The sequence below is a fragment of the Gobio gobio genome (assembly GCF_949357685.1).
Source record: "Gobio gobio genome assembly, chromosome: 17".
NCBI classification, from domain to species: domain Eukaryota; kingdom Metazoa; phylum Chordata; class Actinopteri; order Cypriniformes; family Gobionidae; genus Gobio; species Gobio gobio.
In genome coordinates, this window is record NC_137110.1 from 33733437 (window position 1) to 33752022 (window position 18586).

General features: G+C 42.2%; 1 protein-coding gene across 2 annotated transcripts in view; it reads right to left on the reverse strand.

The window, feature by feature from the left end:
• Positions 1-18586, reverse strand: part of lhfpl4a (LHFPL tetraspan subfamily member 4a) — a gene marked incomplete at both ends in the record, with an annotated part of 59585 nt that overhangs the window by 10759 nt on the left and 30240 nt on the right. For both annotated transcript variants that reach the window (XM_079841001.1, XM_079841000.1), the window contains one exon: positions 5345-5581. In XM_079841001.1, coding sequence (XP_079697127.1) covers positions 5345-5581 — 237 coding nt within the window. The remainder of the gene's footprint in view (positions 1-5344; positions 5582-18586) is intronic.

Genomic DNA, 18586 nt, shown 5'->3' on the forward strand with positions numbered 1-18586 from the left:
ACTGCTGGTCCTGCGCCTGTTTTGACCATTATTGCAGGGCAAGCATGTGCTGGTCCGAACAGACAACACAGCAACGGTGGCATACATCAACCCTCAGGAAGGTCTACGTTCACATCGCATGTTGCACCTCGCCCGCCATCTCCTCCTCTGGACTCAGCAACGACGTCGCTCTGTGCCATTTACATTCTGGGCGAACTCAAACATGCAGTCGTTGCGCTCTCATGACCGCTCACACTCCCAGGTGATATGGAGATGTTTCAGCGACATGCAGGTAGACCTGTTAGCCTCTCTTAGGAGAAGGTCTTGATGGTTGTGCACTACTGGCTCACCCAGACTTGATGCTCCTCATGACAGCCCCTCCCTGGCGGATTCCCCTAAAGAAAGACCTGACGGGGCACCCTGTGGCACCGCGGCAGAATTAAGTGGTCTACCACAGCAGTAGTAGACACAATCACTCGAGCCATAGCCCCTCTACGAGGAGAGCTTATGCCTTGAAGTGGAGTCTGTTCATTGATTGGTGTAAATCCCATCAGAGAGACCCCCGCAAATGCCCGATCAGGGCCGTGCTTTCTTTCCTGCAAGAAAGGTTGGAGTGAAGGCTGTCTCACTCCACCTTGAAAGTGTATGTTGCTGCTATTGTGGCACATCACGATGCAGTAGATGGTAGGTCTTTGGGAAAGCACGACCTGATCATCAGGTTTCTTAGAGGCACGAGGAGACTGAATCCTCCTCTGCCATGCCTCATCCCCTCTTGGGACCTCTCTGTGGTACTTACAGCCCAGAAGAAAGGCGGAAGCGCTGCCCTTGGAGGAGGAAGTCCCAGCCCTTGTGTTGCTGTGTCCCATGCATGCCCTGTGCATCTATGTGGACCACATGCAGAGCTTTAGAAGTTCAGAACAGCTTTTTGTTTGCTTTGAAGGTCAGCAGAAGGGAAAGGCTGTCTCCAAGCAGAGGTTGGCCCACTGGATAGTGGATGCCATTGTCTTGGCATACCAGTCCCAAGGCAAGCCATGCCCCTTTGGAATGAGGGCTCACTCCACTTGGATTGTTGCCTCCTCCTGGGCGTGGGTGTGCAGTGCTTCTCTGGCACACATCTGCCCCATATGTTGTGATTCCCACCTGGTAATCCCATATGTGTATTCTTCCAAGGTACGGTTTCCCTGTCTGCAAACTTGTGTCTTTCCCTGGGCAGATTTTATTCTGTCCCAGTTTCGCATTGGTAAGTAGCATGATGGTAAAAATTTCAGTGTGTGCAAGTTTTATATTTTAAAATCAACAAACAAATCAACAAACAACAAACAAACTTTCTTTGCGGAAGCTTCACGTTAATTTCAAGCGAGTGAGATAAAATATTTAAACTCAAAACTTTGTGTCCAATTATTTCCTAGACGTAGTTTTGGTATTGAGGTCAAAGTCCACTTGCCTTACTCTTGCTATACAACAGTGGGTGATGGTCACAAAGATGACTTCCAGATTGGAAGCGTTTCCCATGATTTCCTCCTATTGCAGCGACTTTCTTTTTGCATGTTCTGCAGACAGGGTGACCATCTTTAATTAAGTTTCCCTCAGGACTTTTGTAGAAGCCAAAATATGACCACACCTCAGATTTGGTTCTTTTATAAGGCTAAACAATCACCCGAGTGCCATTTCTTCTTGTTAAAAAAAACACGTTGTGCGCTGCGTCTGCGCCATAGACTGTAAAAAACTATGGACGTAGTGTCTGTGACGTCACCCATAGGATTCTGATGAGCAGTTTTGAAGCGCAAAATATGGACAAGATGGACATTTCCATCTTGGCAGCGCGTCATCGCGCGTCACTCCAGGATAACAGAAAATGGGCAAAAAGGCGGGACGTGGGCGGAGCTGAAGTGATGCGATGACTAACATACAGCAGATAAATGGCTATCCACCTGTCACTCGAAGTGACCACGCCCTTAATTATGCAGAACTTTAATGCTTTATATAATGTAAACGAATGAGTTATAAAAAAATTCACCCCCCTCACAGTTGTCATGAAGGGCAAAATTAGCCGTATAGACCAAAACCACAATTTGTGCCAGGCTGTAAACATGTTTTAATCTGCTGTAAAGTTGGGCATTTTAACATGGGGCTCAATGAGATTCTGCTCCCTTCAGGAGCCAGTCCCTAGCGGCAAGTCGATGAATTGCAGTATATGTCACTTCCGTATTGGCTTCAAGAGAAACTGCGGGAGGTTGCAGCTTGGTCTGCGCCAGACTGATGTTGGCTGGACAGGATTTACAGCGAGTTTTCAAAATCGTGATGATCAAACACGGTTTTAATGATAATTAAATTTTAAACAATATTATTAACCGTCAGTACATTTTATCGTGGTTTATCATGAAACCGGTAATCGTCCCACCCCTACTTCCCACCTGCCACAACCATGTACCACCGCTGAATGGCCGGGACCCCCATCACGGCTCCTCAGCACTAACCTGAATGAGTAAGTTGCACGCAAGCTTATATACTCGTATGTACAGGGAGTGGCTTGACATGCAAATCTCACTTGCCAATGTCTATTGGCTTGTTTTGTTTTGTATTATTTAATACAGCATTTTCACCCTAAAGCCTTCAAAAGAAGAGTGCAAAGATAAGTTATATCTTATTTATAAGTAATTATTGATGTATCACTGCCCTCTAGGTTTAGTGTTCTTGTTTTTGCTGTCCTGCTGACGATATTGTTAGAATAATTTTTTTTTTCAGCTGATGAACGCACACTGATACAAACACTGATAACCAATCAGAATCCTCCCAACTTTAAAGAGCTTGAGCATTTAAAATGCCAGACAACATAACTGCAACACATGGCTATTCAGCAGCTATATTTTCTTTGAATATGCGAGACTTCCAACTAAGACACTATAGGTAACTAATTAGAAGAATAACAAAATGCAGTAAACTGTAAAACTATTTGCACTACAAACCAGTGTGTTTATGATTATGATCAGGGCTTGTCATTAACACACCCGCCAAATTCGAGTGGATTTCAGCAGTGTTGAGTTTCCAACATGTTTTCAACGGTCAAATAAACACAAAATAATGTCAAAATGCCGGTCTTGGCGAGTATTCACATAAACACAGTCAGTTATATTTTAAGTGAACGTAAACAGTTGAGAAAGATAACGCATGCTTAATAGTATAATGGGTCTGTGCAGGTCTTGAAGTGACAGCAGCCTAATATACTTGCTAAGATAATAAAATATCTATATGGCAGTTATTCCCATGGTATCTGTCAAAATTATGGCCCATGAAAATGTTGAGTTGTTACTTTCAGTAACTTTGGAAAACCACTAGCCACAGTGGCTGGTGCGCAAAAAAAGTTGATGTCAAGCCCTGATTATGATAATAAATTAAAGTAATATGATAACAAATACCAGTTTACAATATCAAGAAGCATAACAGATGGTTTCTAGACAGTTAAATAACTGGAGGCAAATGACACAGGAAGCCTTGCACATTCAAGTTACAAATGGCCGCAAAACTTGCATACGTATCTACTATATAGTATAGGCGAAAATCAGTATGTGAAAAGAGTAGTACATTCAAATTCACAGTACTCATAAAACAGTAGGCAAAAAGTACCCGGATTACCTACTAGAGATTCTGAAATGTGCATACATGTCTGTAATCCGGACATACAGCTTTCACCATGTTGGCACTGTCATGTGACCTTCCAGTGTCGGTTGTTGGTTCACTGCCATTCACAAATCCCCTTATGGGATAGTTAAATTCATACTTCATACATCCATTAATTTTTTTATTCAAAATAAGTACCTGATTAGCTTGTTCAGGTATTTTTGATTAGGGTTGGAGCTAAACTCTGCAGGAAAGTTGACCTCAAGGGAGAGTTAAGCAACCCTGCCCTACCGTTTAGTAAACCAGCTAGACAGATTTTTCTAAGGAACGTCTTGCTGAGTAAGGTAGACTGGGGCACAACCTAACATTTTTTGACTTTATCAGTTTGTGTAAATCCACTTGGGCTTTATAGTATTTCACACATTAATTTCACGCATGTCTAGTTCAATTAATGTTTTTTCATGTATACAGTGTATATATTTTTTTCTTAATTTACCCCGAAAGAATGGAAGTGAAATGTGGCAACATGCCCCATAGGTAACATGACCAAATGAGAGCTTAAAATGTTATCTGATATAATAAAAAAAATATCCAAGACAAGCTAACATATTTTGTCAATAAAATACAATTATTAACTTTTTCCAAATAAAATAATGTCATTTTTTAATCATAAAAAATAAACTCATTATTGAGTTTGACAACAAACACATCGCAAAATACAGCCACAAGGTTTGTATTGATTTCCATTACCTATGGCCCAGATATCACAGATATTGTGCACACACACTCTCCTCTTATTTCTGTCATCGTCACATGTAGCCTACCCTCTTTCCAAACGAATAAGCAGAGAGCAAGGGTTAAAGAGGACATGTGTGTGCCATGACAACTGTGGAGTGCTAAGTTGCTTGGGAGAGAAAAGGAGATCCTCTTATCTTCATGGAATCATGAATGCAACCATGACAACTTAGTTGATTTGGAATGCGTTAAATGAATTGGGGGTGTTCCTCTTCAGATTTTACAATGGTATTTACACCTGGCCACTTCTTGCATTTTTGATTGATCAAATTGCAATCCAATTGTTTTTGCTCCTAGCTACATAAATATGTATCCGCAAAACAAGGGTTGTCTTTTTAAAGGTACTGGCCCAGTGACAAGCTGTTGTACCCCTACAAGTTTTGCACTTTTTGTGCAAATTTTGCACATGCATCTCTTCCGTGCTGATGATAACACTCTCTTCTTCAATTAATGTTTGAGTTTCGCAGTTGCTCCATCCGTCTCATCCATTATTGCTCACTCAAGTGTGAATCGTGGGGCTACCAATCTTCCATATGCCTACATATTCCCATTTGGAAGGAATAAAGCTTGCATATGTTACATGAACAAGCAGATGCTTTTATATTTGAAAGAGTTGCATCTGAAATACATCTTAAATCAACCCCTGAAGTGATTTAAGATTGGATTGCAATGCATCTTGTCTGTTCATGAATTAATAGTTATGATGGCCAAGTGTAAATATCCCCAGACACTCAAGCTTACTTACACATCATATCAGTTACCAGAGAGGAGCAAACAAAACAAGATGATGGCACCTTAAAGCTATCCCAAACATATCACAAAAATCCACAGCAACACTGCAACTGTTTTGTCATTTAAACAATAGCCACTTTATTGATCGGTTATGAATGATGTTATCTGCTTATTTTATAAGGCTGCATGCATAAATAGTGATCTGTAGGCCAACTCTCACCTTTATTTTCCGCCTTGATTTCATCGTGCATAAAGTCGTTCTGGCGGTTTCCGAGGACAAAAGCAAGAAAGGACAGGATGAGAGCATCTAGGATGCCGATGATGGCCAGTATGTAAGCCCAGCGAACTGAACAGTTTCCCAGTGTGTACTTTCCTGTCTCCTCTCCGCACATATCCCGGATGACCTCTGCATCCCAGCCATCTGGGAAAATCAAACAGCCCAGCACCAGGCACACAGCTGCCAAGAGAGAAAGGTTGAGAGACTGAGACAAAGAATAGTTTAACAAAAAAAAAAAAAAAAAAGAAAGAAAAAAAAAAGTCTTAAAAAAAAAATGAATCAGTTGGCAGAAATGTAGATGTGTGAATTATATGTACACTGGCCCACATAAAGGTACACATAAATTAAATTATAAATGTTGTCATAAAATTCAATAGAAGCTTGTAAAAAATGGCCGCCATTCATTTTATAGTGTTTCTTTGTATCTACACAGCTAAAAATACTGTAATATTGCACTAGTACATTCATATTCATTCTTAATTCCTTATTCTTAATATTCATTCCATATTCTTAATGTGTAATTATTTTGGGCAGCTGGTTGTACTTCATTTAATTAAAATAATAAATAGTGGGGGTGGTAGGGAAACCATAAAGTACTTTTGCACTAGGGCCCATATAATCATATTACAACACTGTTACTAATGTTGATTTAATGCACCTCAATACACTAGTTTTCAAATTCCCAGGTTGTTCCCGAAATATGGGTTTGCACAGGTGTGGAGCAGGAGTCCAACAAAGGATTATTTTGATGACTGAGCACTCGGATAACTATTTTGTTCCCACTTTATGTTAGGTGGATTTAACTAAGTGTACTAACCTTTTAATTAATTATTTGATACAAGGATCTTATTATTTACATACATGTTTTTACATTGTACTTATATTATTAAAATTACCTGCATATTATTACATCTGTAATTAATTTCAGTAATTACATCTATAATTACACGGTTGACCCTTCCCTTCCAACCCAACCTTAAACCCATACCACCAAACATGTCCCTAATCTTACCCATATCCACCTCAATAACAGCACAAATGTTTTACAATACAACATGAATACCAAATACATTGGACATAAGTACATAATAGTTAAAGACACCTGACAACTATTTTTGGAGGACGAAAAGGTTATAGGAGGTGTCAGATTTAAAATGTGTTTGGTTAGTTAAAGGGGTCATGCATTGAGAAATAAACATTTCCTTGATCTCTCTGTAATCAAGAATGATCGTTTCCCATATTGCAAATAAATTATCTTAATTATCTTGATTTAATAATAAAATATATTAGCTTTTCACCACACAGAGTAAGAGAGCATCCAAGTGTCAAATATGATTTCAAATCTAAAGACAGGTTTCACATTTAATGCATAGCGGTATACATTTATTTACACAGATATTACAATTGTGTGAAACAGTGAATGGCTTTTTTTTTTCTCTTTCAGATAATGTAAATAATGTGCTTTATGCATTTTTCAAAAATGTAATTTAATATGACCAGTGCTCGAAGTGGGCCACTTCTATATTTTAAGCTGGAGCATACCCTAATTTTTCCTTGCTTATCGGCACTTCTCACATGTTGCCGGTACCCGGGGCGTCATTAGGACCTCAGTCACCAAAAAAAATTGTGATTAGCTCTATAATCTGTACACTAATTTTCAGTGTTTTTAATTATCTATACACCTCAGTCCCCTTTAAACCTCAAATGAAAACGGCTGCAGGCTTCGGCTCTTCCCCGTCTTTTAGTTAGTGCTATTCAGCGTGTTCTTCAGCAGCAGCAGCAGCTCGAGTTCTTACTAGAACCAGGAAGTATGACCATATTAGCCCGGTTCTGTCAACACTGCACTGGCTTCCTATTAAACATCACATACATTTTAAAATCTTGCTTATTACTTAGAAAGCACTAAATGGTTTAGCTCCCCAGTACTTGAGCGAGCTTGCGGTCTCAAAATTCTGGGCAGTTGACAATACCTGGAATATCAAAATCAACTGCAGGCGGTCGATCCTTTTCCTATTTAGCACCTAAACTCTGGAACTGTCTTCCTTCCTTCCACTCTGTCAGTTTAAATCTAGACTAAAAACACATCTCTTTACTATGGCATACACATAAAAAAAAATATTTTTCAATTAAATGATTATTAGGCTGCATTAGCTAGGTCAGCCGGAACCGGGAACACTTATCATAACACCTGATGTACTTGTTACATCATAAAAAGAATGGCATCTAAGCTAATGTTAGTCTCTCTGTTTATCCCGAGGTTTAGTGCAGTCAGACGGATTCGGGCCGTATCCAGATCAGATGGTGGACCTGCGCCCAGACATGACCAACGCATCCCTGAAGTGTCTGCAGAGGCCGTGTCAATTAGACTCCCCCTGAAATTGCCTCATCGACACGGCATCCTCAATAAACCCGTCTACGGCATGATGACTCCGATCTTACAAATATTCCTATTTAATAATTGTTTAATCGACACGTCATCCTCAATAAACCCGTCTCCGGCGTGATGACTCCGATCTTTTGAATATTCTGATCTAATATGACCTCTGACCTGTAAAGTTGCCAGAATAATAATCATACACTGTTTTTTAATTGGCCAGAGGAGAACTGGCACCCCGACTGAGCCTGGTTTCCCCCAAGGTTTATTTTTCTCCATTATGCCACCTGATGGAGTTTTGGTTCCTTGCCACTGTTGCCTTTGGCTTGGCTTGCTTGGTTGGGGACACAAAGTTTTCAAATAAATATCCAAATAAATGTAATTACTAAACTAAATTAAATACATCAACTAAATAACTGATCTGGCCACATTGTCACTGTATGATAATTGAAATGAGCTAGATCACATCACCGTTTTCTCCAGAGCGGCTGTACAGCCGAATCAAATTCTGTTGCATTATTTTCCTGTTTAACTCTGTGAAGCTGCTTTGAAACAATCTGCATTGTTAAAAGCGCTATATAAATAAAGTTGATCGATTTCTCCTTGGCCATAAACCATCGGCTCATGAGCCTTCCATTCCTTCCTGATCTTCTTACAGAGAACGAGAGGGCATGGAAGAATCCATATTCTGCCCAATATTCATCGACATCAGCGTTTTAACTTTGTTGATGTCGAGGGGATAGGGGAATATGGATATGTGTTGATGCTACCGATTGACAAGGAACGTTTGCAAACTTTTCTTGCATTTGGTTGGGCATCAACATTGAGAGCTCAAACTCTGCCATCTACCTTTCAAAATCACGTTGTGCTTTAATGGCAGGGCATACACGGCAGCAGGTCAGGCTGGTGATGCTTTTCACACCATGGTGGTGTTTCAGGCATACCAGGCAGATCTGCTGGGGGATCTCGATCAGGGGTAGGTTTTTAACCCCTGATGCAGTGGTCGAACTGCGCCGCACCACAGGTCTAGCTCTCCGTGCCACCAAGCAAAGCAGCTGCCGCGATCTGTTGATCACTGGCGGCGATGGTGGCCACGGAGAGACATCTGTGGTCGAACTCGGCGGATATCGTGGAGAAAGGAAAGAGCTTTCTCCACGATTCGCCGATTTTGCCTTGCAAACTTTTCAATAAAAGTTTGGAGAGGCGAAGGCGCGTTCAGCAGCGTTTAACCTGCGTACCGCTGAGATCCGTATCCGGGCCCAGGCAGGCGGGAGGGCCTGGCCCGTAATGGCCCGAGGGCTGGAGACAGGGCCAGAGTGCCAGTATTGCCTTTCGTGCGCCCCCTCATAGGAGTAGGTTGCAAAAGAGGCGGGACTCCCGGAGGAAGAAGAATCCCTCATAGTTTTCTTCATATAGCGTTTCTCCAGGCACTTCTTACATCAGGCCTGGGGCTGGGTGGAAGGTTATTCGGCGGCGCGCCTTGGCTTGATCAGTGAGAGCGCCCCTTTCAGGCATGCAAGGTCGGTAGAACACCGCGGTCATATGAGAACTGTGTGGTGAGTCTTCGCTCTACACGCCGCAGAGTGTGGGTTTACGCAACCGTTAGGAAGGAGGAGTTAATTGAAGTTTCCCCTGTAGGTGGCTTAATACAGCACCAGGCTCTGGGCTGTGGAGGTGAGTGTGTGTTGGCTTTCCCCTTTAAGGAAACGCGGGGCAGGCCACCGCTCATGTTGTTCATATGTATATAAACTTAGGATTCCTCTCACGGTGAGAGTTTTGTTGAGGCCGCCGCTCATTTCTACTGAAATGTTAGCGGAGTACTAAGCTTCTGGGAGAATGGAGTGTTTGCTACCGCTTGGGTTTTTTTACTATGTGTCTTCGGTTCCCCCAAGCCACCGCAGGTTAGAGGAGTTTGTCTCTTCTAGAGTGTGTTTACTAGAGACTGATGCTGGAGCTTCAGTTGGGTATGTTTGCTTAGTTGGCCTAGGCTGTAGGGATCAGCCTCCTCTCACGTGAGAGTCGATCGGTCAGAGCCAGCCCATTTTTCTAATGTTTGGGTGCATAGCAGCTGTGACCAGGTAGCTAGCCTTAAGAGGCCTCCTGTGGGTGGCCCCAGTTTGTTTGAATTGGTGTGATATGCTTCCCAGAGACGTTGGCTTTGTGAAGACTTGTTACCAGCTAGTAGGCTCTACGAAGCCTCCCTGAGGACGAGTCCCCATCAGTAGTTATTAGTCAGCCAGTAGTCTAACTGTCAAGGTTTTCATAGCAGTCAGTTGTAAACTTGCTACCAGGTGGTAGGCCTCACCAGGCTTCCTGGAGGCAAGTTCCAGAGTTGGATACTCGGGTAGCTAGCATGGCTTGCTATCAAGTAGTAGGCCTCATCAGGCCTCCTTGAAGGCGAGTGCCAATGTGTGGCATCGGGACGGCAAGCCTGACTGGCTATCAGGTGGTAGGCCTCACCGGGCCTCTGTGAAGACGAGCCCCCAGGGTATTTTTGGTTACTCTGACAATTTGCTTAATTGCTATCAGTTAGTAGGCCTCTCTAGGCCTCTCTGGAGGAGTGCTCTGAGTCTCAGTCACTTGACGGTTAGCATTTTGATGCTAGCAGGTGGTAGGCCTAACCAGGCCTCCCTAGAAGGCTTGCTATCAGATAGAAGACCTCGCTAGGCTTCTTTTTGAAGGTGAGCTCCCGAGGTAGGGTGCTCGGTCAGCTAGCATGTCTTGCTATTGCGGTAGGCCTCACCAGGCCTCCCTGAAGGCAAGTACCGATGTTTGGCATCGGGATAACTAGCCTGGTTGGCTATCAGGTTATAGGCCCCATCAGGCCTCCCTGAAGGTCGGCTGTCAGGTGGAAGGCCTCACCAGGCCTCCCTGAAGGTAAGTACCGATGTTGGCATCTGGTTAAATAGCCTGGCAGGCTGTTAGGTGGTAGGCCTCACCAGGCCTCCCTGAAGGCTTGCTATCAGTTGGAAGGCCTCACCAGGCCTCCCTGAAGGCGAGTACCGATGTACGGCATCTGGGTATGTAGCCTAGCAGGCTATCAGGTGGAAGGCCTTACTAGGCCTCCCTGAGGGTGAGCTCCCAGGTTGTGGTCACGTGGACAGTTAGCATGAACTGCTATCAGACAGTAGGCCCGCACTGGGCCTCCCTAGAGGTGATCTCAGCTGCTTGGGATTAGCATGCATCGCTGGCAGGTAGTAGGCCTCACCAGGCCTCCCTGAAGGTGAGCTTGAACGCTCTAGAAACCAGCATAAATTGCTATCAGGTGGTAGGCCCCTCTAGGCCTCCCTGAGAAACTTGCTATCAGGTAGTAGGCCCCACGGGGCCTCCTTGAGGGCAAAGTTCCCAAGTTTAGGCACTTCTCTGTTACCAGTTCTCTGTGAGTAGAACCTATGGTAGCGTAGCCTACAGCTGGGGGTTACCCGCCAGGCAGGTTCAGGTGCTCCCCTCACTGAGGGTCGTCTATGAGCACACAGCCGCCTGAGTCTGATCAGACAGTCGCAGGCCTCTCGTGAGGCCTCCCTGTTAGATCAATCCATAGGCCTGTCCGGCCTCCCTATTGCTTTGAAACACAAGTACTTGGTAGATCCTTGATTTGAGCAGGTAGACTCCCCTCGCTAGCAAGGGTTGTAAGGCGCTACACTGAGTGTTGCTCTCTGGGATAACCCGTCTCTGAGATCCGGGGCTAAGAAGGACTGCCAGGTTTTCAGTCCCTTAGTCTGGATGCCTAACTGAGGCACCGTCCGGAGGCTCTGTTTCTGAACAAACAGGGTTGGCCAAAGCAAAGTGTCCAAACAATTAGGGCACCAGGTCAGGCCTCCCTGGTGGCACTCGGGCGAAAATGTTCCCCGGGTAGTGATTTGGCTGGGGTTCCTTCGGGTCCCCTAGCCACATTCCCTTAAAGGGACCCCTTCTGTTGAAGAAGTTGGTCCCAGGCCTTTGAGCAGTCTGGATAGGACCTCATGCAGTTGCATTAAGGTCCCGTTTTAAGCGTATAGCTTGGGCTATGACCATAGGGGATGCTGTCACGGACAGCCCAGTGTGACCTGAGGGGGAGTGGCTCAGGTTTTTCAGTTGAATTTACTTGTGCTGACAGTTATCACTGCCAGTGGGCAGACACTCCCCTCAGCATGAACAGGGAATGCTCGCCTTGCTCTGTTCAGTGATAGCCACTCAACGTTACGTAAAACGCAATTATGTTGAAAAGGTCACACTAGACGCAGGCGGAAGTACCGAGTCAGTGTTTACAAATGAGCGGAAGGAGGACCGTATCCACATATTCAAACGTCTTTGCGCCTGCGTCTAGCGTGACCTTTTCAACGTAATTGCGTTTTACGTGACGTCACGAGCGCGCAACACTGAACAGAGCAAGGCGAGCATTTGTGCTTATAAAACTTAAACTTTATTTATTTTTTAAAAAAATGATCGATCGTTTCGCTAGATAAGACCCTTATTGATCGTCTGGTACCCTTTGATGTGGTTTAAAGCCCTTTTGAAGCTGTACTGAACCTCTCATTTGGACCTTGAACCGTTTGGGGTCTATTGAATTCCATTATATGGAGGAATATCCTGAAATGTTTTCATCAAAAATCTTAATTTCTTTTCGACTGAAGACAGAAAGACATGGATAACATGGATGACAAGGGGGTGAGTAAATTATAAGCAAAAGTTTATTTGAAAGTGAACTAATCCTTTAACACCTCATAGGCAAGAGAGATAGCCTCAGCTATCCACTTGCTTATTCTTATATTTAGTATATTTGTTTGATCCTTGACGCGATTGAGGACAGCAACGCAAAGTTAATTCTGCGCTAATTTGATCTAATATTTGATGTTGATGCTAATATAAAATATTTGTAGATTTAAGTAGCAAATGAGAATCGATAAAATAAATATTTATATTTTGAGACAAAGCAACAGTTTTTCAATAACGGAAGAAAATGTAAAAGTTTTGTATTTGGGATAAAAAGTGCATCTGCTGTTGGGGCAAGTGCACAATAACAAACATGATAATAAATAGCTGCCTGACTTTTCCATTTGTTGACATGACATGGTTAGATTCATATGATAAATATCATATTAAGTTCGGTGTCCACCTTAGAGATAATATCCATATTTATAATGAAACAATCATATTTAAAAATATGATATCAAATCATATAATAAAATATAATTTTTAGTTACTGTAAATCTATATTAAAATATTATTGTATCTCCTTGCTTTCAGAATCTTTACTTTTTAAAATAAGTTTCTGTATCTTTAAAATATATTTCCATATTAACATATTTTAGTGATAGTGTTGAACAAAAATTAATACTCTTATTTATCGAAATTAACAGAAAATAGCACAAACTTTGCAAAAGTGATTTTTTTAAACAAGTATCAACTTAGACATTATTAAAAAACATATTTTAGTATGTGTATCAATGTGAGCCTTTCACCCTGTGTGTGGGGTAAAAGGCCCCCCTCTCCACCTCATACATTTATAAGATTTTTAAACAAAATGAACCACTATTATGATTTATTTTCACACAAAATATGTTGCTCCGTCAATGTTCAATACAAACATATATCTTTTTTTCTGCATTCATACACTTTTGGAGTATAGTGGAAAGCACTTTTCTTGCCTTTAGCCCTGTTGTACCCTAATAGTTCATATCTACTCTGTGTATCTATGGTCTCAGCAGTATATTCTGTACTGTAAGGGTGAGTAACAATCCACTGACTAATCTAATGACAATGACACATTTTTTTCTCAAGCCAAATGTCAATTTTTAAGTAGTTCAATAAGAGGCATATTGCTGACAGAAGTCTTTAATTGTTTAAATTGGTTACTCTGCATTTCAGTCTACTGTGAAGACTATAGTGTGCATTTCCAGTACCCTCAGTTTTATTTATAAATAGTGCTATAGCGGCCGCCAGTTGCCGCTGAGAGGCTAAGCAGTGGGATTAACATCTCTGACGCGTTTCGTTTCAAATTAAGATAGTTTAATTAAAGGAACAGACAAGTGTTGTATACTGATAATAAAGCAGAAAACATAAAATAAACAAAATAACAATACAAAAATATATGGTACGAAAACGGTCAACAGAAAGTGAGCGTCCCAGCTACTCACCCCCTCCCTGTCTGCCATTCACAATGAACAGGTAATATAAGCACCTACACCCTAAGTGAAGTTACCCAAACAGAAAAGAACAATTTCAAAATAAAAGACTATTTCAAAATAAGAGACATCGCACTGTTGCTGGCACCTACATTCCAGCCCCTGATTATTACACCCCAAAATAGTAATAATCATAATACAATACAATCAAAGTACATATAAATCATGAATTTTACAAATAAACAGTGTATACAAAAACATGTGTACGTGTGCAAATGTCCAGTTCTTCAATGTGTGAATAATGTCCTGCAAATCAATCAAAGTCAATAAGTCCATCAAACAGTCTATAGTCAAAGTATCCAGTAAGTCATTTGAGAGCTCTCATAAGTCGGTCAATCGGTCAGTCAGTCAGTCAGTCAGTCAGTCGGTCGGTCGGTCGGTCGGTCGGTCAGTCAGAGAACAGTTAGAAGTCTTCTGTTTCAAGGAGAAGACAAATCTTAGTAATGGGTCGTGTCAAGCAGGTGCTCTTTGTCTTGATTCTTACTTGACGTGTCAATCCTCTTTTATCCTGTATGATTTCAATGATTTTGCCCATAATCCATGAGCTCCTTGGGGCAGTCTCATCCACTACAAGCACAATATCACCCAATTGAAAATTGCGTTTCTTCACCAGCCACTTCTGACGTTCTTGTAGTTGAAGTAGGTACTCCCCGATCCATCTCTTCCAAAATAAATCCGCCATATATTGGACCTGACGCCACCTTCGTCGTGAATACAGATCGTCCTTATTAAACAGTCCAGATGGTAAAGATGGCTGTGTTTTCAGCAGGATGAGATGGTTAGGAGTAAGTGCTTCTAAATCATTAACATCCATAGATGCTCTGGATATAGGACGATTGTTTAGGATGGATTCAACTTCACAAAAGAGTGTGTAGAGACCCTCCTCGTCCAAACTTTGTCCTCTAAGGATAGAATTTAGAATCTTCCTTACTGATCTTATCAGCCTTTCCCAGATTCCGCCAAAGTGTGAACCAGCCGGGGGATTAAAGTTCCACTTAATTCCTTTCTGCAGCAGAACTGAATTGATCTGATTATGATTCCAGTTTTTTATAGCCTCCTGCAGTTCACGTTGGGCACCAACAAAGTTAGTTCCATTGTCTGAACGGATCTCGACTACTTGTCCTCTACGTGCAATAAATCGCCTTAATGCATGGATGAAAGAGTCCGTATCAAGTGAAGCAGCTATTTCAAGGTGAACAGCTCTCATAGTCAAACATGTGAAGATTACTCCATAACGTTTTACAACGCTCCTTCCCCGTTTTACTTCAAAGGGACCAAAGTAGTCTACTCCAACATACGTGAATGGTGGTTTGTCAGGTGTAATTCTGTCTTGTGGCAAATCTGCCATCTGCTGATGACCTGTAGCTCCGTGAAGACGTCTACAGACTACACATTTAGACAAAATTCTTCTTATAGCCGTGCTAGCACCAGGGATCCAATATCTCTGCCTCAGTTTAGCCAGCATATAATTCCGTCCACAATGTCCAATGTCATGATGAATTTGCAACAGAATCAAATCTGAAATGTGTAGATCCTTGGCTAGTATTACTGGATGTTTCACTTCCTCAGGCATCATAGCCTTGTCCAAACGTCCACCCACTCTGATGATATCTGAGTGAAGCACAGGGTTCAGTCTATAGAGTTCACTACTCCGTTTTACCAATCCATCTTTCCGAAGACTAGTCAGTTCCTCAGAATACCTTTTCCTTTGGCAAAGACGGATAATCTCCAATTCAGCCCTTTCCAGCTCCTCTGAAGACAACAAATTCGAAGGCATATTGGATCTGAATTTTTGCATCTCTTGATTGACAACAATCTCTTGTTGGAACTTGTCTATGTCAGAGTAAGTAGTCATCAACCCTTTTCTTTTCTTGCTGAGATCAATCAGAATGTTTCTGAATCGAAGGATCCAAGCCACACCCCTTTTCAATCCCATCCATGAAGAGTAATACTTAAAGAATGGCATAAAATCATACTCTTGATGAACCTGTACCACATTTACCAGAACACTCCCTTTCACTTCTGGGTCACAAGAGGACATCACATCTACATCAGTAGGATCCATGGGCCACAACTCTTGTGGTTGAATAAGAAATGGAGGACCAGAAATCCATATCTGGTTTTTCAAGAATGAATTTACATTCAAACCTCTGGATGCTAGGTCAGCTGGATTGTTGGAGGAATTCACATACCTCCATTGTGTGACTTCAGAAACCCTTTGAATTTCAGCAACTCTGTTTGCTACAAAGCATTTGAATCTTGAAGTCTCATTTCGAATGTACTTGAGCACTGAGGTGCTATCTGTCCAAAAAACAGAATCCTGACATTGTATGTTCAGCTCCTTTTTCCACAGCATGTCCATGCGACTAGCCAGTGTGGCAGCTGTGAGCTCCAGACGAGGGATAGTAATAGATCTTAAAGGCGTCACTCTTGCTTTACTCATTAGAAGAAAGGAATGGGCAAGTCGTTGATCATTTTGAAGTAGTAAATAGGACACCATGCCATAACCCTTCTCACTGGCGTCTGAAAAGTGATGCAATTGGGCAGACAGAGCTTCACCAAAGTTTTCAGGTTTCAGACATCTGCGAACCTCGAATTTCTCCAATTCATGAAGTTCCTCCAACCAACTTGTCCATCGCTGAATGTACACTGTAGGAATCGTGCTGTCCCATCCAATTTTCTCTCTACACAGATCCTGAAGTATAATTTTGGCACGTAGAATCACAGGAGACAGAAAGCCAAGAGGGTCATATATAGAACTAATGATAGAAAGAATACCTCTTCTGGTAAGAGGTCTATCCTTGATGGTCACCTTGAACTTGAAAACATCCGACTCTGCACACCATTGAACACCCAATGCTCTTTCCAAAGGTAGCGTGTCATGTTCCAAATCCAAGCTCTTTACTTTCGTGTCTTTGTCTTCCTCAGGGATAGCACTTAACACAGTGCGGCTGTTAGTTATCCATTTTGTTAATCGGAATCCACCTTTGGCGCACAACTCCGTGAGCTTCTGGTACAATAGTACAGCATCTGAATCTGTAGACACAGATACAAGACAGTCGTCTACATAGAAGTTTTTAAAGACAATGTCTACAGTCTTAGCATCATACAGATCCTTGTGGTCCTCTGCACACTTTCTCAGTGCATAGCTAGAGCAACTTGGAGATGATGTCGCTCCAAACAAATGTACAGCCATTCTGTATTCTTGCAGACTGCCATCAAGCTTTCCTCCTGGCCACCAGAGAAACCTCAAAAGATCGCAATCATCAGGATGCACCTTGACTTGATGAAACATTGATTCTATGTCAGCCATCATGGCAACATACTCCATTCTGAATCTCACCAGAACACTCACCAATGAACTTGTTAAATCTGGACCTTGTAAAAGATGTTCATTCAATGATGTTCCTTGGTAGGATGCTCCGCAATCAAACACAACTCTGATCTTTTGTTTCTTAGGATGATACACACCGTGGTGCGGTATGTACCATAAGCGTCCATCCAGTCTTTCCAATTCAGCTGTGGGAACCCTTTCAGCATGGCCTTTAGCAATGACACTCTCCATAAAGGTAGTATAATCAGCATGAAAAGCAGTGTTTCTTTGAAACCTTCGTTGGAGATTCAGAGCACGTTGTTCCACAAGTGATCTATTCTTTGGCATGACTACCTTTTCAGGTTTAAGTGGAAGACCAATGTAGTAATGTCCGTTGATCAGTCTTGCTGAGCCTGAAACAAAATCCAAGAATTGATGATCATCCTTTGACAATCCTTGCTGTTCCTCCTGAACACACTCAGGAAAGTCAACCCTAAACTGTTGCTCCCACAAATCATCAAGTTTCATAACTGTGATCCTGTTAACAGTCATGTGAGGATGGTCCTCAACAGCGTCCTCTTCCTGATGCTTAATTGGTCCATTAACTGCCCACCCAAATATGGTCTTAATAGCATATGGGCCATTGTCTTGACTGCGAATAATCTGCCACGGCTCCAATGCCTCTGGAACATTAGCACCAATCAACAACTCAACATCAGCATCAATTGAAGGCAAACATAGATGACTTAAATGAGGCCACAAAGCAAGATCGTTTTGTGTAGCGATGTTAGTTTTACTTACAGGCATATTCTTCTGCGTGTATACTTCTGGTAAAGCACAGTAATGCTCTTGATTCAGTCCAGACACTTCCAAATCCTTAAGAACATAACAGAAAACTGATTTGTCCTGACTCATGGTTCTCATTAGAATGCTGATTTTCTTTGCAGAGAGATTAAGCTTGGACATCAAACTCTCGGTGCAGAAAGATGCTGAGCTCCCAGAGTCCAGGAAAGCATAGGTGGTCACAATTTCACTTCCTTTCTGCGATTTCACACATACAGGAACAATGGACAATGCACAATTATCTTTACCAGCCCCAGTAAGAGCACTGGACTGGAGTGAGACCAAAGCACTTCCCACTGTTGTCTTTGACTCATCTTTTTTGTACTGAATGCCCCTTTTTTCTGATGATAGAATATGAAGAATGCTAGGGTGTTTGAGGTGGCATATCTTACATATGCTTCTCTCCTTACAATCACGACTGATATGTCCTGTACATAAACAACCGAAACAAATCCCCTTCTTCTTCAAGAAACTCATCTTTTCGCCATGAG